Genomic DNA, 26065 nt, shown 5'->3' on the forward strand with positions numbered 1-26065 from the left:
CTGAGTAACAAACAATTTCAAAATCTCAGTGTCTTTCAACAAACATTTATGTTCTTTTTTTACGAGGCTACGGGTCACTGCGGCTCTGCTAGGTTGAAGTGAGGTCCACGCCATGTGTTTGCTCATTTCTCCTTGGGTCTTTAGCTACACAGGACATGTTCTTCTCATGACAGGTCAGGTGAGAACAAGAGTCTGAGCCATACTGTACAGGCACATTAAACATCCCTCTTCCCATCGGGTCTCCTATATTCTATTGGCCAAAGCAAATCACCTGGCTTTGCCCAAAGTCAGTGGGGCCAGGAAGCCCCTCTACCCACCATGATACTCATGGGCAAGGGTGCATAAGCAGGATTTTGTACCAGGGAGGGAGTGCTGAAGAGGTAACAAAAATCTAATCTACCACCACCTAACACTAAAAATAGGAATACGGTCATGCCGCAGTGAATAAACAGATGGAGAAGGACTTCGTACATTGATGGTACTGATAAACTTATCTCCAAAGCGTTGGATCAAAACCCACACTCTGATTAGCTCTGTGGCACGTGACTTGTTATTCTTCTTGAAACACTGACTCCCGGGCGATACGCAACTCTGACCTTGGCCTTGTTGTGTTGTGTTGCTGTCCTCCACCATTTGGGCGAGGCATTCGGCATTATTTTATAGCTCTGGGCTCAGCTTTCCATCCGTAAGGGTGGTGAGGGCATCCTGGAAGCTGTTTATACCTGCTGTCCCAGCAGAGTTATCAACAGTGCCAGCTCACCCTCAGAGGTATGCCCGTCTGATGGATTTTATGATCATCTTTCATACATGGTAGAAATGTGGTACTGCTTCTCTAGAAACAGACAACCTTCCCAGGAGCTAACATTCCCTAAGAAGCACGATTCTTTTTTTTTCCTTTTCCTTTCCAGAAAAATGCTCCGATTACAAAGGACCTCTCTCTTCCAGACCTTCATGTGTTCCTGTCCCCTTTAGGGAGCTCACCCCCCATTTCCTTGTTCCCGATTCCAGGGATCTTTTTGACCTTCCATGTGCAGCCCCCAGCCCAGGCCCTCCAAATGGGTTATATGGGTTCCTCACTGTCCTTCTGTCCCCTGTTAGAGCATTTATGTGCTGTGACAAATGTTTATTTGTCCATCAGCCTCACTGGTCTGTGAGTGGCCAGAAAGCAAGGATCCTGCCTGCCTCGTGTTGCCACCATGATATGCCCCCTTGGCAATTAGTATTTGCTGAACGAATGCAACTGCTATTTTAGATATTAAGAAATACGGCAGAGTACAAAAACCACGCAGCATAAAACTGCCCCTCCCCCACTTTCTACTGCTCCTCTCTCTTCTTGGCTCATTTTTCTCTGGCCACATTAACCTCAAACATACCAGGCATGTTTCTGTCTTAGGGCTTTTTTTTTTTCCTGTCTTTTTAGGACTGCTCCGGCAGCATATGGAAGTTCCCAGGCTAGGGGTTGGATCAGAGCTGCTGCTGCTAGCCTACGCCACAGCCACAGCAGCATGGGATCCAAGCTGTGTCTGCAACCTACACCACAGCTCACAGCAAAACTGGATCCTTAACCCACCAAGCAAGACCAGGGATCGAACCCACATCCTCATGGACACTAGTCTGGTTGGTTACCGCGGAGCCGCAACGGGAAGGCCTGTCTTAGGGCGTCTTCATTGGCTGTTCCCTCCGTCTGGACTCTCCCCCTCCTGATACCCGCGTGGCTCCCCCTGCCTCCCTCATTCCAGTCTTTGTTCCGATCTTCATTTTTTAGGGGGGCCTTCCCTGACCCCACCAATGCAACTGCAATCCCTCTCCCCATAGCAAACCCCGCCTCTCACCCACAGCACTTACCCTTCTAAGACTATATAATGTCCCGAGGTGTTCTGTTGTCAGTTTCCCCCCACAAGGAGGGAACCTCCACAAGGACAACGAGCACTCTCTTTGCTCTTGAGAGCTCTCAAGCTTCCAGAACCAGACCTGGCCCTTCGTAGGTGCTCAAGAAACACTGAATGAATGAATGAATGAATGAAAGAGTTTAATGACAGTTTGCTGAGCACTTCCGTCCAGGGGTTAGAGGGGTTAGAGGTAGTCCTAGCCTCAAGATCCACAATTTTAGTAGAAGAAATGACAAGACAAGAAGCAATGGCATTTAGGACTTCCCACCATGGCACAGTGGGTTAAGAATCCAACTGCAGCAGCTGGGGTCACTGCAGCAGTGAGAGTTCAATCCCAGGCCTAGCAACATGGGTTAAAAAAATCCAGCGTTGCCGCAGCTGTGGCTTGGGTTCAATCCCTGGCCAGGGAACGTCCATATGCCGTGGGTGTGGCCGTTAAAAAAAAGGGGGTGGGAGCTCAGCAGATTAAGAACCTGACTAGTATCCATGAAGATGTGGGTTCAATCCCTGACCTGGCTCAGTGGGTTAAAGATTTGGAATTGCCACAAGCTGCCATGTAGGTCACAGTACAGCTCAGATCTAGCATTGCTGTGGCTGCGGCATTTAAAGAATAAGGTGCTTCAAGCCAATGGTTCAATCATAGAATCTGGTGTCCTCGGAGCTCCTCGGGCCCTCTTATGAGTGTTGTACATGTACCTGGAATGAATCTATCAATCAACCCGCAAAACTGCAACAGCTGATAGCATTCAGAACATTTGCCCTATAATCTCCGTTTTCCTACCAACTCAATATCAGCCAGTTCCACCCTCAAAATGCAGTGACGTTATACTTAGGGAAAGATAACACCAAAAAATATAACCCAAGATAAATGCCTCATTGCTTAAGAACCACAAAATTGGTATTAAATATGGGACAACTAACAATTCTTTTAAAATTTTATAGCTTGCGTTTTGAAGAAAAACAGAGATTGGTTTAAGGATGAATATTCAGAAGTGCTATTTTGCTTAGAGTTTGCAAAAAATCTCGACTATCCTAAGAAACCATGTTTTAAAAATACCAATAAATAGCTTTGTGTGTTAGAAAAAAAAAAAGACAAATGTGATACGTGTATGCATGGATGTGTTCCCTGAGGACAAAGGGATGCCAATATTGGGTCTGAAGAACTCTCAGAATTTTCCTCTGGCCCACTCTTGGTTCCTTGAGGTTGGTTGTGGGAGGCAGCAGTTAAATGGTTGCCAAATACCCGGGATACAGTAAGTGCTCAATAAATGTTAGCTTGCTCAGAGAACAGAATGGCTCCTCGGCCAGGCTCCACCTTAGCTGCTTAGTGAGAGAGGAATGTGTCATTTCCTTGCTGGGCCTGACCATTTTCATGTTCACCACTGGACTAGAATCAACTGCATTATACGTGTTCATGCACAGATGGGCGAATGTGTCCTGCTCTTTACTAGATCCCAGCACAGGATTCTGGCTCCAGAACAGGATCTATTTTTTTTTTTCTTTCCACTTTTTTTTTTTTAATTAAAGTACAGTTGATTTACAATGTTCTGTTGATTTCTGCTGTACAGCAAAGTGACCCAGTCATACATATATACATTCTTTTTCTCATATTATCTTCCATCACGCTCTATCACAAGTGATTGGATAAAGTTCCCTGTGTTATACAGCAGGACCCAGAACAGGATCTTATATCACGGTCTGATTCAAAGCAAATCAACTAAACTAGCTGTGCAACCCAGCGCCAGCTGCTTACCCCATTCTGCTCAATAGGTAGTGGGTATTACCATAAAAATTCACAAGTAATTCCCCAAACCTGAATATACGAGTATCTTTAAAACCAGGACAAACACTGGAAATATCCCAAATGTTCAGCAACCACTGAATAGATGAATGAAATGTGGTCTGTCCATACAATGGATTATTTATTTGGCCATAAGGAAGGAATAAAGCTCTGATGCATGCAACAACCTGGACAAACTTTGAAAACATTGTGCCATGCAAAAGAAGCGAGATGCAAAAGATGCCATATGGTTTTGGGTCCAATTACGTAAAATGCCCAGAATAGGCAAATGCGCAGAGATGGAAAGTGGATTAATGGCTGCCAGAGGTTGGGAAGAGGTGGGGAATGGAGAGTGATGGCTATTGGGTGTGGGTTCTTTCTGGGGTGATAAAATGATCTGCAACTAGGTGCGGGTAATAGTTGCACGGCTTGGTAAATACACTAAAAATTGTTGAATTGTGTTCTTTGAAAGGTGACTATTGTGTCATTTGAATTATTATTATTATTATTATTTGCTTTTTAGGGCTACACCCTCAGCATATGGAAGTTCCCAGGCTAGAAGTCAAATTGCAGCTACAGCTGCTGGCCTACACCACAGCCACCACAACACCACATCTGAGCCATATCTGCAACCTATACCACAGCTCACAGCAATGCTTTGCCACAATGGGAACTCCTCATTCCAATTATATTTCAATAAAGCTGATATAACGAATAAACTAGGGTAAAACAAAGATAAATAGTTAACTTTCTGCTCAACCTGTTTCTTCTCTCTGTAGAATGAAAACTTCTCTTACATTTTTCACGCTTGCTTATAATCTCCTAGCCCCCAGAGACTGATGTCTCCATCAGCAGCCCATGAAAGGGCTTTAATTTCTCTTAAAATTAGAAGAAAAAAAAAATTTTTTTTTTTGTCTTTTGTCTTTTTTAGGGCCACACCCGCGGCATATGGAGGTTCCCAGGCTAGGGGTCTAATCAGAGCTGTAGCGGTTGGCCTATGCCAGAACCTGCATCCTCATGGTTCCTAGTCAAATTTGTTTCTACTGCTCCACGATGGGAACTCCAAAAAAATTTTAAATATAATCCAGCTTGGGAGTTCCCATCATGGCTCAGCGGAAATGAATCTGACTAGCATCCATGAGAATGCAGGTTTGATCCCTGGCCTGTCTCAGTGGGTGAGGATCCAGCATTGCTGTGAGCTGTGGTATAGGTCACAGACGTGGCTCAGATCTGGCATTGCTGTGGCTGTGGGGTAGGCCAGAGGCTACAGCTCTGATCTGACCCTAGCCTGGGAACTTCCATATGCCATGGGTGCAGCCCTAAAAAGACACACACACAAAAATATATATAATCCAGTTTGGATTATATTACTCTTTGTATCCACATAGTTGTCTAAGTGTAATTGTTAATATATATATTAATTTCTGCGTATGTAGAAGAAGGGGCAGAAGTTCTACCAGCCTAGGGCAGTGGCAGTGTGACCTTGCTGGCTCCCAATAATTCAATACTAAACCACAACCTCCCTTGGAGTTGTGTTCTCTGGTGTGGGGTCCCGTGGTGGTTGGTGGTGTGGCTTCTTTTGCTCTCATGATGCCAGGATGAACTCGGAAGCACCAGGCTAAATTAGAAAACTCCAGCAGAGAAAACAGAAAGGGTAATCTTGCTTCTGTTCCTTACCCACTGGGCAGACTCGGCATCGGGGGAAGGAGGTGGGGACCTGGGCTCAAGAGCAGTTAGGCCACTGACCAGCCGAGTGACCGCAGACAAGTCATGTGACCTCTGGTTCTCGCTCAGTCTCCCCATCTCACTGAAAGTGCAGAAATAAGTCGTTGAAAGAGCATTTTCAAGAATGAAGGGTTGATTTAAGCAAGGGTTCCCCGTCTCTGCAGGCTGTGTCCCCTGAACTGGCAGTTCAAGCCTGAGGTTAGAAGTCTTGCCGTGGAAGGTCCCCTGCAGTTGGATCCAGTTCATCAGACAACGGCATTAAGATAGGACAGTATCACAGCAGCGAGGAAAGTAGAAGGCCAGGGGAGACGTGCCATCAGAGATTTTATTCCAGAACTCCCCCTGAAATTTTTTTAGAAGATCCAATTGTGGCTAATGAACCAAAGGTAAATTTCAGTGCTAAGTATTCAGGTGTTCTTGCTCAGAGAATTATTCTGAAGCCAAAATAAAGGTCAAATCAAAAATAAACAGGGACTTCCTGTTGTGGCTCAGCAGTAACAAACCCAACTAGTATCCATTAGGATGTGGGTTTGATCCCTGGCCTCGCTGAGTGCGTCGGGGATCTGGTGTTGCTGTGAGCTGTGGTGTAGTTCACAGACGCGGCTTGGATCTGATGTTGCTGAGGTTGTGGTGTAGGCCGGCAGTTACAGCTACAATTTGACCCCAAGCCTGGGAACTTCCATATGCTGCAGGTGTAGCCCTAAAAACACAACAAAACCAAAAAACCAAACAACAACCCCCCCCAAAAAAAAAGAAGCAGAAGTAGCTAGCATCTACATAGTGACCCTGTTCCAAAACATAACCCTTGAATTCTTGGTTTCCCCAAGAACTCGTAAAACTAGATGCCACAGGCTTATATTCTGATCCTTTGGATCAAGCACAGCAGAAAAATGAGGAGCACAACACTGAAATATTTTGGTGCATATAAGAAGCTCACAGCAAAGACAGTAACTTTGAATTCAGCAAATTAGAATTGTAAACCAACCTGCAACAAAATAAACCTGTCACTTACGTCTGGGGCTGGGCAAGGCCTGCCCACTCCCACTTAATATTCCAGAGAGATCTTGGGGTGGGTGGGAGCAGAGGGGAAGTGAATTCCTGCAAAGAAGCCTGAATTTAGCAAGTTAGATGAAGCTCTTAACTACAGAAAACATGTTGATTAGAGCAAGGAAGGTGGTTGAGTGTTGGCTCTAGGTTTAAATGCTCTGTGACCTTGGTTGGATCTCTTACCTTCTCTGAGCCTCTGGTTCTTGACTGTAGTATTTGCCACATTGCTTGGATTAGAAAAATATCCAGAGGCACTAGGTTTAAAATACAGATTCTCAAGCCCCTACTCAGATGCACTGTATCAGGATTTCTGATGTTCGGCTGTGGCTGTGGCCAGTCTTAACAGGTGATTCTTATACAAGGTAAGTTGGGACACATCATTTTCTGCACAATATGGGTAATAATGGTACTGCCCTCATGGGGTGTTGGGAGGATTACATGAAATTATTAGGTAGGGCATTTAGTACTGTGCTCGCATATCCCAAGTCAATAAATGTTAGCTTTTTATCACAGACAATCACTACTGCCATTTATTTAATAAATATTTGTTATGCATCCACCATGTGCCAGGATCTACAGCAAAGGTTAGCAAACTATGGTCCAAAAAAAAATTGAGAAGCATTGCTGTAACAGCACAGTTTCTACTCCCATATCCTCATTTATGCGAATAAGACTTCTCAGCATTTACATCAATAACAAAGAAAACTGAAGAGTTCCCTGGCACTTCAAAGGGTTGAGGATCCAGCACTGTCACTGCTGTAGCTTAGGTCACTGCAGTGGTGCAGGTTTAAAGAAATAAAGAAAGAAAACTGGGAATATAACTGGAAATGATCTGTATCTCATTCTAGCAGCTGGTAAAACATTTTTTTAAAGAATATTCTTCACAGATATATACGCTGATTAAAAACTAGGTCTAGTTCATTAGGACATACATTACCAGTAAATTTTCACTCATTTAAATTATTTATCAAGGAGTTCCCGTCATGCCTCAGTGGTTAACGAATCCAACTAGGAACCATGAGGTTGCGGGTTCGATCCTTGGCCTTGCTCAGTGGGTTAAGGATCCAGCGTTGCCGTGAGCTGTGGTGTAGGTCGCAGACTCGGCTCGGATCCCGCGTTGCTGTGGCTCTGGCGTAGGCCAGTGGCTACAGCTCCAATTTGACCCCTAGCCTGGGAACCTCCATATGCCGTGGGAGTGGTCCAAGAAATGGCAAAAAGACAAAAAAAAAAAAAAATTATCAAAATGTATAATCTATTTATGTTGATTACAACATAACAACAACAAAAATTGTTTCTATCTAGTCACTTGCAATGGAACATGATGGAGGATAATGTGAGAAAAAGAATGTATATGTGTGTGTGTTTGTGTGTGTCTAACTGGGTCACTTTGCTGTACAGCAGAAATTGACAGGACATTGTAAATCAACTATAATAGAAAAAATAAAAATCTTAAAAAAAATCAGCAGCAAAAAAAAAATTGTTTCTAATGATAATTTGATGTAAAAGATAGGTATAAAGCTTGAAGCCCTATAGTCATAGGGAATAAAAAAAATGTTAAGGCATTCCCACTGTGGCAGAGCAGAAATGAATCTGACTAGTATCCATGCGGATGCAGGTTTGATCCCTGGCCTCGCTCAGTGGGTGGGGGATCCAGCATTGCTGTGCGCTGTGGTGTATGTAGGTCGCAGATGCGGCTCAGATCCTGCCCCTTGGATCCTACATTGCTGTGGCTGTGGTGTAGGCCGGCAGTTGCAAATCTGATTGGACCCCTAGCCCGGGAACTTCCATATGCTGCGGGTGTGGCCCTAAAAAGGGGAAAAAAAAAAAAAGTTTCAATTTATAGAACCATGATTTTGTTGCTGAGTAATAGGATGAAATGAATAGCAAACAATTTTCAAGACCAGTAAAGTTTCCCATTTTTAAGCCCCTCCCTCTATGGTGGAAGCTTCAGAGATTGGTTCTCTCAACCTGACTGGCTAAGGTGGGAAACCTCCCAACTTTTTTCCCTTCTCAGCCTGGCGGATCACTGGATCTAGGGCATGCATGCATGTATGTATGTATCTTGCTTTTTCGGGCCGCACACGTGGCATATGGAGGTTACCAGGCTAGGGGTTGAATTAGAGCTACAGCTGCCAGCCTACATCACAGCTACTGCAACACCAAATCTGAGTCACATCTGCGACCTACACCACAGCCACAGCAACACCAGATCTAAGCCATGTCTGTGACTTCCACTACAGATTACAGCAACGCCGGATCTTTAACCTGCTCAGTGAGGCCAGGGGTCGAACCTGGGCAACCTCATGGTTCCTAGTCGGGGTCTTTTCCGCTGCGCCACAACAGGAACTGCGAGGATCTAGGGCATTAGAGACTGGGTAAGATCAGTATCCAACTTTTCATCTCCACGAGCACAAAATTTAAAGATCACTGAAGAGAAAAGAATCCTCTGTCCAAAGGAATCCTTCATCCGCCAGGATAAAAGACATACCAATCTATGTCCCCTTCCTGAGGCATATACTCAAGAAATGACTCTGTTAGAATAAGGATAAAATTAAAGATATGACATAGAGGAAGAGCATAAGAAATTATGGTGCATGAGGAATGTTGTAATCTTTGGTGAAAACTACATGGATGGTGGTAATTTGGGAATTAAAAGAGACGTACGGCTGGGCAAAACTTGACAAAAGCCTAAAAATAAATGCATCAGCGACCTCGGCAAAACTCAGGATCTGGAGAGGAGGGGCCGTAGCCAGACATGTGGCCCCAGTTTATGAGGAGACTTGTCTTGGAAGGATGGGGCCTGGTTGATATTTACATTTGATATAGCAACAGAGGAATTCACTTAAAAATAATTGCTGAAGTTTAGAAAGTAACTATTAGCAGAATGGTGACATATATAAAGGTTTTCAAGAGAAAGGGAAAAGTTAGGGACAAGGCGAAAATCACAACGTTTAATAAATAATAAATAGTAGATAAGACATAAATGAATAATGCTAAATATACATGATAAGACATAAATGAATAATGCTAAATATACATTACTTGATAAATGCAAATGGTTTGAATTCTCCTACCGAAGACAAACTGGTAAAGAAACACATTCAATAATATATACATATATTTCTCTTTTTAGGGCTGCACCGGTGGCATACGGAAGTTCCCAGGCTAGGGGTGGGATCAGAGCTGCGGCTGCCAGCCTACCTCACAGCCACAGCAACCTGGGATCTGAGTCACATCTGTGACCTATGTCAAAGCTTGTGGCAATACCGGCTCCTTAACCCACCGAGCGAGGCCAGGGATTGAACCCGCATCCTCACCAACACTGTATCAGGTTCCTAACCCACTGAGCCACAATGGGAACGCCAAAAGATAGTAAAAAATAGAGTGGCAAATATAAACCAAGCAAATGCAATAGAATATAAGATAAGACTTAGAATATTGTCGTGAAAGAAAATGTAATTTAAGGCCAAAAGCTATTTAATAGGAAGTTTGGGCATATGCTAAAGGATAAAAGGGTAAAACTGAAAAAGAACATATAGTAGCCACAAACTTATGTGCATCCAACAACACACGGCAAAATATAATAAAATGAAAAATCCTAGTAATACAAGAAAAGCTTGATTAAAAAAACAAAAAATAGTGAGAGGTTTAAAAATACTTGTTCCAAAGTTTATCAAATAGACATAAACTCAGAGGGGTTTAAAAACTCTGAATGACAAAGGCAACATGCTTCATTCACAGATCGACACCAAACACTTACGAAACTTGGTCACCTATGTGGCCATAAGGAATACTAATAAATTACAAAAAAGGAGATATTTTACAGGTCATAGTCTCAGATCGAAATGCATTATTATCAGAAACCAAAACCAAACTGAAAAAATACAAAATATTTTATCTCAGATTTTATCTTCCTGACTCACCAAACCAATTAACCAACTCTAAAATGGAAACAACAACGTAGCTAGAAATTTATGAAAGAACACTTCCTATAAAAAAATCTATAAAGATATGGATGTCATGACCATTTCTGAACGATTCTGAAATAGGTGAAAAAGATTACTGGATGTCCTGTCAGATCCCAGCTCTGGGTTATCATATTCTACAGGGGTTAGTATCTTTCAGTGTTTTGGAGGTATTTTAGAACTTTGTGTGTTACAGAAATATAATAATGCAAAAAACATACAAGAATACAGACAGACTTTGTGGGTGGAGTGCAACTGATGGTTGCCCTACAGACACTGGCCGGTTGTGCATCTGTCTGTAAATTCACGTCCGCATTTCTGATTGCCTGTGTAAGTGTTCGTTCATCGACTTCCCCCCCAACTCGTAATATCTTACTGACTCCCTTGTTAATTAATGAACTAAATAAAATTGCTAACACATGTTCATTTTATATTTGTACGACAGTAATGATTTTAACTTTGAAAAAAATAATCTTTTAAAGTCACACTGGAAAATATGCAGCTTTAAAGGCTTTCGTTATTAAAAACAGAAAAGAAATGAATTTCGCATAGGAAATTAGACTAACAAACTGAGAGAAAAGCAGGGGAAAGAATTAATAGAGATTAAATGTAAATGATGAAATGAATAAAATGGAGGATGAGTAGAGAAAGTATAAATAAAATCAAAAGCTTTACTTTTATATAAATGACAAAATAGATAAACTCTTGGCAAGCTAATTAAGGAGAAGACAGAAAATACAAAAACAAAACAAGAAACACCCCCCCACAGGGGACTAAGAAAGCTATTAGACCAAAAAAATGACAATGACTCTAAAATAATTTTAGGAGAATGTTAAGTGGAAATACAGGGTTACATATTTGAAAATTTAGAGCAAAAGGAATGATTTTTTTTCTTTTGCAAAATATAAATTGCCAAAACTTATCAGGTTGAGACATGAATAGATTGTTAGTTATAAACTGGAATGTTTGTTAAGACTTGACAATAAAAAGGGTATCAGCCCAGAAAATAAACAGTCCTGAAACAAAAAATGACTGCCAGTCACTTAAAAAGAAAGAGCCTCAATTAATTTTTGGAGTAACAGAACCTAAAACAAACAGGCCAAGACAGAGCACAAAGAAAAAAACCAGCATTCAACTGAACTTACACATATGGTTATAAAAATTTCAAGGAAGATATTGGTAAATGAAATCCAGGCATGTATTAGAATAATCCAGCATGACCAAGAGGGTTTGTTTCAGGACTGCACAGGGCATCAATACCAGGCTAGTCTCACGCCAATGCACAGTCAACATATGGAAGTACCGAACTCAAATATTTATGCCGAAAGATACTGAAGACATATTTGACAACAGTCAGCAAACCACCTTGATAAAAATGCTGAAAATTGAAGAAGAAAATGACCTAAGCAGTATAAAAACTGTCACCCAAGGAAGAGCATATAGTATATTAAACTGGATGTTCTAAAGCTCTTCAAGTTAAAATCAGAGCTGCAACAGGGAAGCCAGCGGCATCAACCTGGTTCAGAGGTTCTGACTAATGCAATAGGACAGGAAAACAAAATAAGTAGTATAAACATTGCAAGGGAAGAGATAAAACAATCTGGGAATGAGGTGACTGTATCATAACCACCATAAGTCATATTTACTAGGGAGCAGGAGTTTCTAATAAATACTGTCAATTAATAAGAATTTTTTCCTAAGGTAGCACACGATAGACAAATACAGCTATTCTTTATGCTTACAGCAAGTAATCATTCTAACATGAAAAAAATCCTGTTTACAGGAGTTCTAATCATGGCTCAGTGGAAACAAATCTGACTAGTATCCACGAGGACACAGGTTCGATCCCTGGCCTCGCTCAGTGGGTTAAGGATCCGGCGTTGCTGTGAGCTGTGGTGTAGGTCGCAGACGAGACTCAGATCTGGTGTTGCTGTGGCTGTGGTGTAGGCCAGCAGCCGTAGCTCTGATTTGACCCCTAGCCTGGGAACCTCCATATGCTGCAGGTGTGGCCTTAAAAAGACACACACACACACACACACACACACACACAAATCCTGTTTACAATTACAGTAGAATTCAAAACAAAAAATACAGGCCCTATTTAATAAGAATAGACTGTGTGGGAAGAAAGCTATATTTATGTTTACAAGAAGACTTAAGAGATTTAACATTTTTTAAAAAGTCATTCTTTTCATGAATTTTCATGTAACCATACTGATATAATTCTAATATAAGTCCTCAAAGGTTTTCTTTTTTGTGGAGGAGGGGTCATGGACAAAATGAAGTTCATTTACAAATACGAATATCTAAGAATTGCTATGAAAATTTTGGAAAATATAGCTACAGAGAGGCTTTGCAAGTCTGAAAGATACAACGCGTAATTCTAACATAGTCAAAGACCTGATGTTGGTAAATCAGAAAAGACATAAAGATCAGTGGGACAAAACAGAGATTCCAGAAATAGATCCAAGTATATTTAGGAACTTCATCTAAAGGTGACAGTACGATGTCACTTCCAAGGAAAATGATATTTTGTTTAACAAGTGGTCCTGGTTTACGTGGGCAGCCAAACTCCTATGCCATAAGCAAATATGAATATGTAAATATGAATTCTGGAAGCAGAAACAGAAAACAAACAATGAAACTATTAAAGAAACAACCTCAAGAGAAGGGAGGACTTTCTCAGAAACTCCACGAGCCACAAATAAAGCACGAGAAGAATCTGATTGCATAAAAACATGGCTATTGTTCCCAGGAAACAGCACCATAAGGAAAGCCAAAACACAAAGGCTAGGAGGGGCAACAGCTCGGCACCATGTGACCAACCTGGGGTTCTGTCACAAGCAACCCAAGGAGGAAAACGAAAGAGGAGGCGTTTAAAGTGCATAGAAAAAAAAATGCAAATAATCAACAAGTCTATGCAGAGCTGTCACGGAGATGCAGGTCAGAACACTGGCTGGGGAGACGCGAAAGGACCCACTCACCATTTCCACACATCAGACTTACACAACTTCAAAAGACTGCTAACACCCAGGGTTGGTGATACTTGGAGCCCACACCAGAGAGCAGATTATCATTTTGAAAAAGTCATCTGAATCTATGCAAGTACAAACGATGGAAACTTCCTGAAACTCACGTTGGAGAAGCTAACCTATAGGAAAAAAAAGAAAGCACAGCTGAATATGAGGGATTAGGTAGGATGTTTACTGTGGCAGTTTGTAATGGCAAACAAAACCAAAGAAAACCAAAATTTCCATGAATAGGGAGATGGTTGACTAAAGCATGGTATTTATACCGGGATAAGTCATAGTTTACTTTTCTTTTCTTTTATCTTTGTAGGGCCGCACCTGTGGCATATGGAAGTTCCCAGGCTCGGGGCTGAATGGGACCTGTAGCTGCTGGCCTACGCCACACCCACAGCCATGGCAAAGCAGGATCTGAGCCGCGACTGCGACCTACACCACAGCTCATGGCAACGCCGGATCCTTAACCCACTGAGCGAGGCCAGGGATCGAACCTGCAACCTCATAGATGCTAGTCAGGTTTGTAACCGCTGAGCTACAATGGGAACTCCTCATATTCTACCTTTCACTTTAAAAAAAGGTAGGCTAGACACACAGTACTGTTAATAAGTAGAATAATAAGAGCAAGGTAGAGAGAAATGTACACAGTGCAATATAATGATTCTAAAGAGAGGAAATCTTTACCTCGAGTGGGGTAGAGGTCTTCTCCTAGGCGAGCACATCTGGTCTGATCCTCTCCCCTGATGCTGGGCAGTGGCAGCGCATCAGCCAAGGATCACAGTGGTGCCCGACTGATACACTTACAACCATTCTGTACCCCTACAATCTATGTCTTTCACTTTCAGTACGTATTCAACAAATGACACGAGATACTCTCTATTCTATAATAAAACAGGCTTTGTGTTAGATGATTCCACCCAACCGTAGGCTAATGTAAAAATTCTGACCATGCTTAAGATAGGCAAGGCTAAGCTATGATGTTTGGTAGGTTAGATGTATTAAATGCATGTTCTTTTTTTTTTAATTATTACTATTATATTTTGGCGGCATCTGTGGCATGTGGAAGTTCCCGGGCCAGGAACTGAACCCATGCCATGGCAGCAACCCAAGCTGCTGCAGTGACAATACTGGATCCCTAACCTGCTATGCCACAAGAGAACACCTAAGTGCATTTTCAATTTAATGATATTTTTAGTTTACAATGGATTTATCAGGATGTAACCCATTTGTACCCTGAGGAAGATACTTAATGTGTTTCCTATATTTTCTATCCTGAATATACATTACATTTATGATCAGGAGAAAAATCATTTAAAAGTTGCAACAAGGGGCACACTGGGAAAAAAGAAAAATGTAGAACATAGGGTCATGACAAGAGAAGTTTCTCAGGGAGTTCCCATCGTGGCACAGTGGTTAAAGAATCCGACTAGGAACCATGAGGTTGCGGGTTTGATCCCTGGCCTTGCTCAGTGGGTTAAGGATCTGGCGTTGCCGTGAACTGTGGTGTAGGTTGCAGATGCGGCTCAGATCCCGAGTTGCTGTGGCTCTGGTGTAGGCTGGCAGCTACAGCTCCGATTTGACCCCTAGCCTGGGAACCTCCATATGCCGAGAGAGCGGCCCAAGAAATGGCAAAAAGACAAAAAAAAAAAAAAAAAAAGACAGAAGTTTCTCAGTTAAAATTCAATATCTGCAGTTTCCCTAAGAGTCACAAGCAATAATTCTAAAGTGATAAAATCACTAACATACTGAAAATACACTGCAAGCTGTTTTGATTTCTTTCCAAACTATAGTTAATAATGACACATTTTTACTATTGTTATGAAAATAAATTCTGGCAAAAGAAGACATGGCAAGTTATCAGAATCATGTTCAAATATGAAGGATAAGAGACAGAAAGCAGACAAAACCCAGCTCACTATGTGTTATCTTAAAGGGATGCTGACTTTCTGTCCAACAGGCAACCCTCAAGGCTTTCAGCATTGCCATTTTTCTTATTTCCTTAGTTTGTTTTTACCCAAAAAAGGGAAGGGGGAATAATATCTTTATGTAAAATGGAGCTGATATGCATGAGAATTTTTATACGTTTGTGTGTTAGGGAAATAAAAGTATTGATGATTCTGGTAAAAAATGTATCTAAAGTATTCTCACAACATTTTAAACATGCTAATCTCACCAGAGTACCCTCCCTTCCTCACCAGTCCTTGCTGATGCTCTCTGAGAGCATGTTTGATTGATTCAGTACTTAAGAGCCCACACTAGAAGCTGGAAATCAGATATCTTGGGTCAAAACACAGGTAGTTTGAGATCGCTCTCTGGCGCCACCTACTGACCAAATAGCATTTCAATTCAAAACAATAAAATCTCAATTGCCTTCTCAATATAGCCTGCGCTTTTAAAAAACCTAGATGCTTTTCCAATCCCACTCATCTGGTCCCTAGAACTGTACATATATTGATATTTAAAACAATGGTATCCTAATAAGCTGTCCTAAGGGTTAATAGACACTTGCATTATATTAGCTTCTAAACAGAAATGTCAGGTTTGTCACTGAAGTTTCAAAATAAAAATAGCAGTTGGGTCACTTTAGGCACCATGCATATTTGACTTGACTGTGAAGAAGGTAAGACGTTTATTTGCTATTCATGAGAGAGGACTAAGAACCTTTGCTTCTTCAAGTTCTCTTTAATTATATAATTCACACCCCAATACCCAAATCATATTGTGACTCTAAAGAATCATTAACATTCGGTATATTTTAATAATGTATCAATTTATTAAAAAATCATTCCTTTTTTTTCCCCTCACTTGCACTTAACTTTTTTTTTGGGGGGGGCATCAAATACCCATGTAGCATTATGTAGAAAATGTCCCTTGATACCAAAAGATTTGTGTCCATGTATTAACCCAAACACTGGGGGGTATTTCAGAAAGAGGACTTAAGAGAGGCTGAGGAGAACCATCTACTATGCAAATTTAATGAGAGGGGAAAAAAACCTTTATTAGAGTTGGGAAATCAAGTTGGAAGCAAATTAATGTATTCACTACTCCATTCATTTAATTCCAACCCCTACTCGGGATCATCCTGACAGCCTTTAAGACACTACAACAGGTACAACGCGGCGATTCCCACGTGGGCTCAAAATTATCAGAGCGTTAAAAAATTGGAGTAAGCTGTATAAAATTACGATTTATTATGGGGCGGGGTGTTTTCACAACAATCCTTGAAAACACGAAAGGCAAACCTCTTACAGAATTCTAGTTCTGACTTTTTTTTTTTGTCCCTCCTTGCCCTCCCTTTCTTTTGTTTTGTACACCCTAGTCTGGTATAGAATCCGCCGGACAGAGCAAAGCTGGGTGGGCGCCTCCCTGGATGATGGAGTAGGTCTGCTTGGGTAACTCCTGCTGGGAGGTGGAGAATATGGGCGGGGCCGTGGTGGCCACGGCAATGTTCTGGCCTCCGTCGCTGACCACGGTCACCTCAGTGGTCCCCTCCTGAATCAGAGCGTTCAGGCCTTCGAAGTCAGTGCAAGTGATGCCTGAACTGGTGATGAAAGCCTGGTTGCCAGAGCCTTCCTGGGGGCCGCCCGGGGCCGTGGGGATGAGAGTCTGGTGCAGAGTGGCTCCATCCGGCTGGTCGTGGGTGGTCAGCAGGACGGCCGGCTGGGGCATCGCGGCCGCCTCGCTGGGACACCCCGAGGTCTGTGGCGGGGCGATCAGGTTGACCTGGCGCAAGATCTGCAGCCGGCTGTTCCCCGGCAGTTCCTCTGGGTTCTGGGCCACCAGGGTGGGCTGCACAATGTTCACTGCGGCGGCCGCAGCCTGGACGATGGTGTTTGCCTGGGGCACTTGGTGCCCCACGATGATTTTGACTCTGCCCTCGCTGAACTGGGGCACTTGGCTGGGCTGGAGGGGCACCTGAAGATGCCCCACCGCGAGGGGCGCGGCGGGCTGTTTGCTGGGGTCGATCTGAAACTGCAGGACGGTCACATCCGAGCTCTTATTCTCGCTGTACTCACTGTGCTGCCGCTTGTGGCTGCGGAGCGAGTCCTCGCGCATGAACGAGGCATCGCACCGATCGCAGTGGAAAGTCTTCTTGGCGTCCAGCTTGGCCACCTGGCGGCTACTCTGCCGGCCCGCGTCCTTCCTCTCCAAGGCCTCGGTCTTGACCATGTCCCCGTGGAACTTCTTCATGTGCTTGCTCAGGTTGCTGGGCTGCTTGGTGTCGAAGCTGCAGTAATTGCACTTGAAGGGGCGGTCGGTGCAGTGGATGCGCTCGTGGATGCGCAGGGCGGCCTTGCTGGAGCAGGAGTAGCTGCACTCGGAGCACTTCTCGGGGTGCTCGGACTGGTGCACCCGGCTGTGCTTGCGCAGCGTGGCCTTGCTGTCCCCCAGGAAGTCGCAATGCGGACACTTGAAGTTGTTCCCACTGTGCTTGATACGGATGTGCGACTTGAGGTTCCCCTTCATGGTGCAGCGGACATTGCAGAACTCGCACTTGAAAGGCTTCTCCCCCGAGTGCACGCGCATGTGCCTTTTCAAGTCCGAGCTGATTTTGAACTTGGCGCTACAGAGCCAGCACTGGAAGGGGGCGTCCCCTGTCAACACAAGGTGAGTTTCGATAAGAACAGGCAGGAAACAACCATAGCGGATCCCCCCGCAGCACACACCAGAAAATCGCTTATACCAAGGCAGGCGGGTGGAGAGCTTCTAACTGCAGCTCCTAGCAGCCCCTGGGAGAAAAAAAAAAGAGGGGTTGGGGGCTCCTCTCCTTTTCCCAAACTTAAACCACCACCACAGGCTTTAGGTGCTCGACCACCACGACAACACCCAGAAGACAAATGGAGATTGAAAACAAGCTACTTAATTGTCCCCAATAAATAAGAATTGCGAATACACTTGGCAGATTGTTTAAAACAGTCAAGCTATGGTTCCTATGTGCTCACTCTGCTAGTGAACTGTTCACAGTTGTATAATTTTGCATAATCCGTTGATTTTGATTGAGTTACATGTTGTAACAGATTCAAGAGCACATTTTCAAATCAGTCAGCTCCAGTGCTCACTCATCAGAATAGTCTTTTTTTTTTTAAGTGATGGAAACACCCAGCTTATATTCCATGCAGATTTTTATTAATAAAGACGTGTTTATTGCACACTATTTATCCCACATTGCCAGCTGCGTTCTTTACTTGTGAAGTTACAAAATCCAGCTGCTTGATTTTTTTTTTTTTTTAATTCATGTTCGGTGAAAGATGAACAGGAAAAGCGAAATTGCAAACATCTGAAAGGACATGATATTCCGAATTTATTTCCTCAGTGAAGGCCAAGTCCAAATCATCTAAGGCACTGATAATTCAAGCAAATTGGTGCCCCCGCCCATTGCAATATTGTTTAAGCAAGCCAAACAACAGCAGCTAAGAGTCTTCATTCGCTTCCAGGACGGCAGGCTCTCTGCTGAGCACTCCACAAGAACGGTCCCGTCGGCTGATTCTGACAGTCCCATGAGGTGGGTACTAGTACTGTGATCAACACTACTGGACAGTGAGGAGACTGAGCCCTAGAGGGACTACATAACTTGTTCATGGTCAGCCAGTCGTACACGGCAGAGCCTGGGTTCCAAGCCAGGCTGATTCCAAAGCTGGTACTCTTAGATGCTAGGTGATTTCCGTACACATGACCCATGTTCACTTTCTTACCATAAGTTCAAAAGAGTGGGATGTGTTCCAGCTTTTTGGTGTTAAGACCTATAAGATCACAATGAGCTGTTTAATAAATGCAATTCAAGATGGCAGGGAGCAAATTAAACAAGCTAGATGCTAGAAAATGGAGAAGCCCCAAACTAAACAGTGCTTTGCATGACTGCATGCCCATATGAGATCATTCACACAAACCTCTAGAACAAGGAACGTAAACTGTACAGACTGAGGGCCAAATGCAGCCCTCAGCCTGTTTCTGTAAATGAAGTTTTACTGTAGCACAGTCACGCCCGTTTGTCTATGGTTGCTTTCATGCGACAATGGCGGAGGTGAGTAATTGTGACAGACACTGCATGGCCCGCAAAGCCTACAAAAGTATGTACTCTCTGGTTCTTGATGGAAAATGTTTGCTGATTTCTGCCTTAGCAGGTTGCTCATAACCTTTTTTTTAAATGCCACATTCCCCTTCTGGTGGTTTAGTGAAATTTATGGACCCCTTCTGAGGATACTGTTTAAAAGCGCAAAGTAGACTAAAATAAAAATCAACAGGAATCCAAAAGAAACTAATTATATTGAAAGCTAGTAAAAAAATCAAAAGAAAAAAAATCTGTGATATGGCAATGTGAATGCTTTATTAATACATTACGTAATGTGCGCTAACGGCGGATCTAGGGACTACAGTAATTTCTAAACAGAGAAGAATGTAAACAATATTTTAATCCCTCAAAAAATGCTGGTTATAGAAAGAGCTGTGCTCTCTATGGGTGACAAGTTTCACACACACTCTCATCAGATTGATGCGTATTTTCATCATTGAAGGACGCATCACATTTCAGTAAGGTTACTGACGAAGATGTCATTTTTTTCCCACAGGTTCACAGACCTCCTATATTTTACTCATGGACCCCTGAATGGAGGTGTTTGTGGGCACAGAGGAAGAATCCCTGCTCCAGAATGTTCTACTAAGTCTTCCGGTCACATCGCTGCCCAAACTAGTGAAGATCTGTTTGCCCTTTTTTTTTTTTTTTTTTTAAGCAATCAGCAGAGGTGAAACCCAGAAAAACCAGATAACAAAAGCTCACAGCTGAGTTGCAGAGCTTAAAAACACTCTTTAGGAGTTCCCGTCATGGCGCAGTGGTTAACAAATCCGACTAGGAACCATGAGGTTGCGGGTTCGGTCCCTGCCCTTGCTCAGTGGGTTAAGGATCCGGCATTGCCGTGAGCTGTGGTGTAGGTTGCAGGTGCGGCTCGGATCCCGTGTTGCTGTGGCTCTGGCGTAGGCCGGTGGCTACAGCTCCAATTAGACCCTTAGCCTGGGAAACTCCACATGCCACTGGAGTGGCCCAAGAAAAGGCAAAAAGACCAAAAACAAAAACAAAAACAACAACAACAAAAAAACACTCTTTAACAAGAAAGCAAAGGGTTACATCTCTTTCTCACTGCCATCGTCTTTCTCCTTTTCACCACAGACTAGTCCCCGTACAGGCTACACTCTCTAAAGTTAATAACGATTACCTTGGTTCCTGCCCACGACCTGAACCCTCCCGTGTCTGCTACCTGGTGGGGACTTACTGTCTGTTGCTCAGTGAATAAGCAACTGATACATTTAAGCTGACAGACCTTTCTTTCACTCTTTTTTCAGGGGCCGCAACCACAGGCAGGTGGACGTTCCTAGGCCAGGGATTGAATCCGCGCCACAGCTGCGGCAACGCCAGATCCTCAACCTGTTGCGCCACGTGGGAACTTCCTGATCTTTCTCGGGTTTATCGTGCTACTAAGACAATGCAGTCAGTCAAAGCGATGGAAGCGTAACAACAAAATCCTATTAATTCTACAATTTGTAAATTTTAATAAGTGCCGCATATTTATAAAAAGGAAGTGAAGAGTCCATGGAGACATTTCATAAATGACATACATATAAATTTTTAGAAACTACCCCTCTTCTAGACCCACTTAAAGATGCTACTTATAAAGGTAAATAAAACGCTTCCCTAAACGAATCCTTCAGCACCTCTAACATGGGCTGGGGAGATTTCCAAAGGAAATCAGATGGGCAGCAGTTCTGCCAATGTCTTAACTTGCTGCGGTAGATTAATGTCCCTGAGCCCACCCCCCAACTTCCGGTCACTCCCTGTAGCCATGGCTTCCGTGTCATTATGCATGCTCTCCCGACAGGGGCAGGATGACCTGCCACAACCCCTGAAAATAGGCTCAATCGTCACTGGACTTGGCTGATGGTATGTTAACTGGATTTGATACAAATAATGGCTTGAAAAATGGGCTTGTGAATTGGGGTTTGCTCGCTTGTGTGTCTGTCATCCATCACCGCGAGAAGGTCAAGCCTGTCCTAGCCTATTGGTCCCAGGAGGAGGATGACAGGTGTGGAGCAGAGCTGGAATACTTCAGCCAAGGCCAGCGGACAACCGGCCCACAGCCAGCAGCCTCTCAGATGTGTAGGTGAGCCCAGCGAAGATCGGCAGGGCTGCCCAGACGACACCCAGCTGACCCCCGAACATGAACAGAGAAGGCATGTTTTTGGATCCACCGAGGTTTTGTTGGGGGGTGAGCGTTGTTACACTACATTATTTTGACAGTAGATAACTGACAGAGATATTGGCATCTAGAAACAGACGGCTGCCATAACAGAAAACTAAAATATGTAGCACTGGCTTTGGGATTGGGTGGCATAGAGGCTGGTCAATGTGCACGACTGAATGGCAAACATTTGGCAAAACTGTCACCAGTAGTAACTTAGAAGATAGAAGGTGTACCCCATGAATTTGGGACTTGAGCAAGTGCACTATTCAAGCTGCACATGATTATGTACCACAAGAAAGAAAAACTCCATTTTCAAAATGGAATTTGGAGAAAGGCAGAGAAAATCCGAAGTGCTGGGCTAGAGGAAGTTGCTCATCTCCAACCAGCAAACGATTTTCAAAGGAAAAACAAAAGCTGGAGCAAAGACCATATCCAGGGAACTGATCTCCGGGGGAGGAGTGAGAAATGAGGGGTGTCAGCATAAGGTTCTTGGTTAAAATCTCCAAAAGAATACAGGTGGTGCCAAGTCAGTTCTCTCAGCTGGACAAGGATTCCTGAAAGTCTTACAGGGTTTGGCCTACAAAATGCTATGGAAGCCCAAAGTGCCTCTAATGGGGTTCAGAGGAAAGGCAAGCCTCCAAGAGAATTGTGGGTGTGGCTTTTAACACAAAGATACACAGGAAACTCCCAGAGTTGTTAAGATAGCTCTACCAGCAAAGCTGTCCCCAGGCTAGACCAAAATAAAATCTAGGAAGATCTCAACTTCTCGTAGGCAGGCAGGAAGCAGGCAGAGAAAGTTTCTCAAAGGTACACCTTCCACTCCTTTTCAGAAGCGGTTAAGGAAGGTGGTGAAAGGATGCGCCGAGGGACCGAGTGAAAAACCAGGCAGCCGAGCCAAGGCCTGATCAACAAGCATTCTCTGTCCCCAGAGTGGGGGACCTGGAAACATTTGCCCAGAGGGATTTCAGAGATCTGTGGACCGGGGACGGCCAAGTGCCTCCTGTTCTCCTTTGCAACAGTGGGATTATTATCAGTATCCTGGCTGTTGGCAATGTGGGGACAGACGATTTGTCTTTTTATTTCAAAAGGCTCGAGGTCCGGAAAAGCCGTATCTCTGCCTGATAGAGACGATGATGAGAGCCTGGTCTTTAAGTCTGATCCTAAGACTGGATGTGACTTGTGGGGGTCCTGGGAGGGCATGAACGCATGAGTGCGGTGAACTGGGGTTGGTACAGACATGGCCTCTGCCGTGTAACCTTGTGATGACCTTCCACTGTGGAGAGCTCGGCCCCTCCCCTTGTCACCAGGCCCAACTACCTAACTTGCTTCAGCCAATGGGATGCAAGCAGAGGCTTGAAATGAGCTTACACACTGGGACGTGCTTGTTTGTCTGCCATGCAGAGGTCAGCCACGGTCATGAGAAGGACAAGCCTGGAGTAGCCCACTGGTCCCAGAGGGAGGCTATGAGATATGTGGGGCAGAGCCAGACTGTCCCCACCGAGGCAAGGGGACAGCCAGCTAACCCCCAGTTAGCAGATCCCCAGCCAAGGTCAGTGCACACCCAACCTTTCCCACACATGTATTAGCCCCGCCAGTCTAACAGCCCTCTGTGGACCTGAAGTATGTGAGCAATAAATGCTTTTATAATATGCCGCTGCGATTTTTGTGGTGGTTGTTACACAGCATCATTGCATCAAAAGCTAACAGATACACTTGCTAAAAGAAAAGCGTACATGGTTTAAGTTACCTACTTTGCTGAGTTTTTCCATCAAGCTGTCCTATGCTGAGCTGATGAGAGTACACTTTAAAAAATGACCGATATGCCTAAACATACATTATGCAGACATTCTTTTCGTTTGGCCGCCATCAGCACATGGAGTTCCTGGGCCAGAGATCAGATCCCAGCTGCAGATGTGACCTTCGACCTTCACACAGCTGCAGCAATACCAGATCCTTTAACCCACTATGCCGGCGGGGGATCAAACCCGCATCCTGGTGCTGCAGAGACACTGCTGTTCCCATTGCACCACAGCGGGACCTCCAAGGCAGACATTTATTAAAGATGCATTGTTCATATCTCTACTTAACGTAGTGCACCTCCTTGATAAAGACTAGTGAATATGTTATAAAGCTACATGAAGATATGTAGAATTATAACGATGTTTTCCCCTATTTTACAGACAAAGGCACTTCTGAGCAGATGAAAAGCAAAATTGCAAATTATGGGACAACCAAACATTCCCAGGTCTTTTACTGAGGTTGTGATTCAAGGCCTGAAGGTGCCAGTGATTTAAGCAACAGGAAGCTGGGCCGTCAAGCGAGGACCACACGGAGGACTTACCTGTGTGGGAGCGGAGGTGGACGGTGAGCTGGCTGGAGTTGCGGCTGGCATAGGGGCAGATCTGGCATTTGAAGGGCCGCTCATCGGAATGTATCCGCAGGTGCTTGTTGAGGCTGCTGCTGTCGGCAGCAGCATAGTCACATGTCTTACACTTGTAGGGCTTCACGCCCGTGTGGCATCGCGTGTGTGTCTTCAGCTTATCCTTCCGGCTGAAGCACTTGCCGCAGACCTCGCACTTGTGGGGCTTGTCACCTTCAAAGACACATAGGTGGCATCAGGAAACAAGATGAAAAAGGAAAAAGGCTAATTTCCTACTGCTTTAGGAAGAGTAAGACACAGTCGCCTAAGAATATTGAGAAAAGCTCCCCAAAACTAGATGCATGATTGGCAAAGAGCTAACATCCTGAGAGGGGGGAACTGCTCCTGCTCTTTTGCCGATGGGTATTCTCTAATTTTTCCTACATGGAGTATGGATTCCTCGTTAATTAAAAATAGAAGTCAACTCCAAATTTTAAAGTACAGCTCAGTAAAATAAGAGATATTGTCTTAAATCCATTCATTCTTTTCTTTGTCCTAAGAGACACACCCTAAAACTAAGCACCTCCAAGTTTTAGACCTCATAGGTGACAAGCCAAATACTATATTTTTTAGCCTCACTTGCAGCGAGATGGGACTATGTGAAGAAGTCCCTGTCAATCAAAATGGCAAAGAACGTAAACGTGTCCCTTTCATAAAATGAAATTGCTTGCCTCTTACTTTTCTTCTTTCCACCTGTCTTGCCAGCTGTTACCAAGACACGGGGGAGAACAAGCAGGTGAGCGCAGCAGACCTGCAGGTGGTCGGTATGTAATCTAATGCACTGTAATGACGCAGAAGGGACTTAAGACCCGGGATGATCTCCCAGGTCAGAGCTGCCTATGTGCCTAAACCACCTGCTTGCTTCTGACAGTTATGTGAGACAGACATAAACCCCAGCCTTGTGTGAGCTGCCATTTGGGCTTCCTTGTTACAGCAGCTTAATCTGTACTCAACAACACACGTCAATTTGCCACCCATGAACAACTGCTAATTTTTTGATATATATGTATATATATATATATATATATATATTTTTTTTTGTCTTTTGTCTTTTTAGGGCCACACCCACAGTACATGGAAGCTCCCAGGCTAGGGGTCAGAATCAGAGTTGTAGCTACTGGCCTATACCACAGCCACAGCAACGTGGGATCCGAGCCGTGTCTGTGACCTACACCACAGCTCACGGCAAGGCCTGATCCCTAAACCGCTGAGCAAGGCCAGAGATCGAACCTGCATCCTCATGGATCCTAGTCGGGTTTGTTAACCACTGAGCCACAACGGGAACTCCTTGATGTATATCATCCAATTATTTTTGTATGTGTATGTGTATGTGTACAAAAACCTCCTTGACAAACATCAAAACACTTATTTTTTGAAAGGTACTCCGCCTCTGAATGATTGTGTTTAATCTTCGTAACAATTGGGATTAGAACCCAGGACTGTCTTACTTTCTTAGCCAAACGCTGCACTGCCTCCCTGTTGACTACTTTCTTGAGCTTAAAATAATTTCAATCATTTTCACATCATTACATTTTAACAGCATAATTTTTAAGGCTGAAGTATTCCACTGAATGCATGTACTGTAAATTACCGAACCAGTTTCCTACTTGGTCACTGCAAAGAATGAAGGAGATACACACATATGAAAGTGTAAAGACATCCAGTATTAAATGAAAAATAGCAAGTTGCAGTGCTAGTGTATATAATAGTAACTTTATAAGAGATGGAAAAAGTAAATTGCACATGTGTTTAGGCCTAGTATAGGCATGCCAAAAGTTAAGAACGAGACACACTGGACTATTAAGACTAGTGATTTGGGGGCATGTGTCAGATGGAGGTGGGCCCTAAGCCACAATTTTCACGTTTTACTTTATACATCAAACATGTATTTTGGCCAAATCCTAAATAGCCAAGCACTAAAATCCATTGTCAGCCAAAATTTCGTTTTTTTTTTTTTTTTTTGTCTTTTTAGGGCCACACCTGTGG

At 43.7% G+C, this 26065-nt stretch overlaps 1 protein-coding gene across 4 annotated transcripts in view; it reads right to left on the reverse strand.

The window, feature by feature from the left end:
* The window catches only part of ZFP64 (ZFP64 zinc finger protein), an 88351-nt gene that overhangs the window by 38553 nt on the left and 23733 nt on the right, over positions 1 to 26065 (reverse strand). For 2 of the 4 annotated variants that reach the window (XM_021077225.2, XM_013985469.3), the window contains exon 5: positions 24002 to 24253. In XM_021077225.2, coding sequence (XP_020932884.1) covers positions 24002 to 24253 — 252 coding nt within the window. 4 annotated transcript variants of the gene reach the window in all.

This window comes from Sus scrofa, chromosome 17 (genome assembly GCF_054392235.1).
Source record: "Sus scrofa isolate SSC_HxYL_T2T_F1_AM1 chromosome 17, Sscrofa_HxYL_maternal_Yorkshire_Landrace_v2.0, whole genome shotgun sequence".
Lineage (NCBI taxonomy): Eukaryota > Metazoa > Chordata > Mammalia > Artiodactyla > Suidae > Sus > Sus scrofa.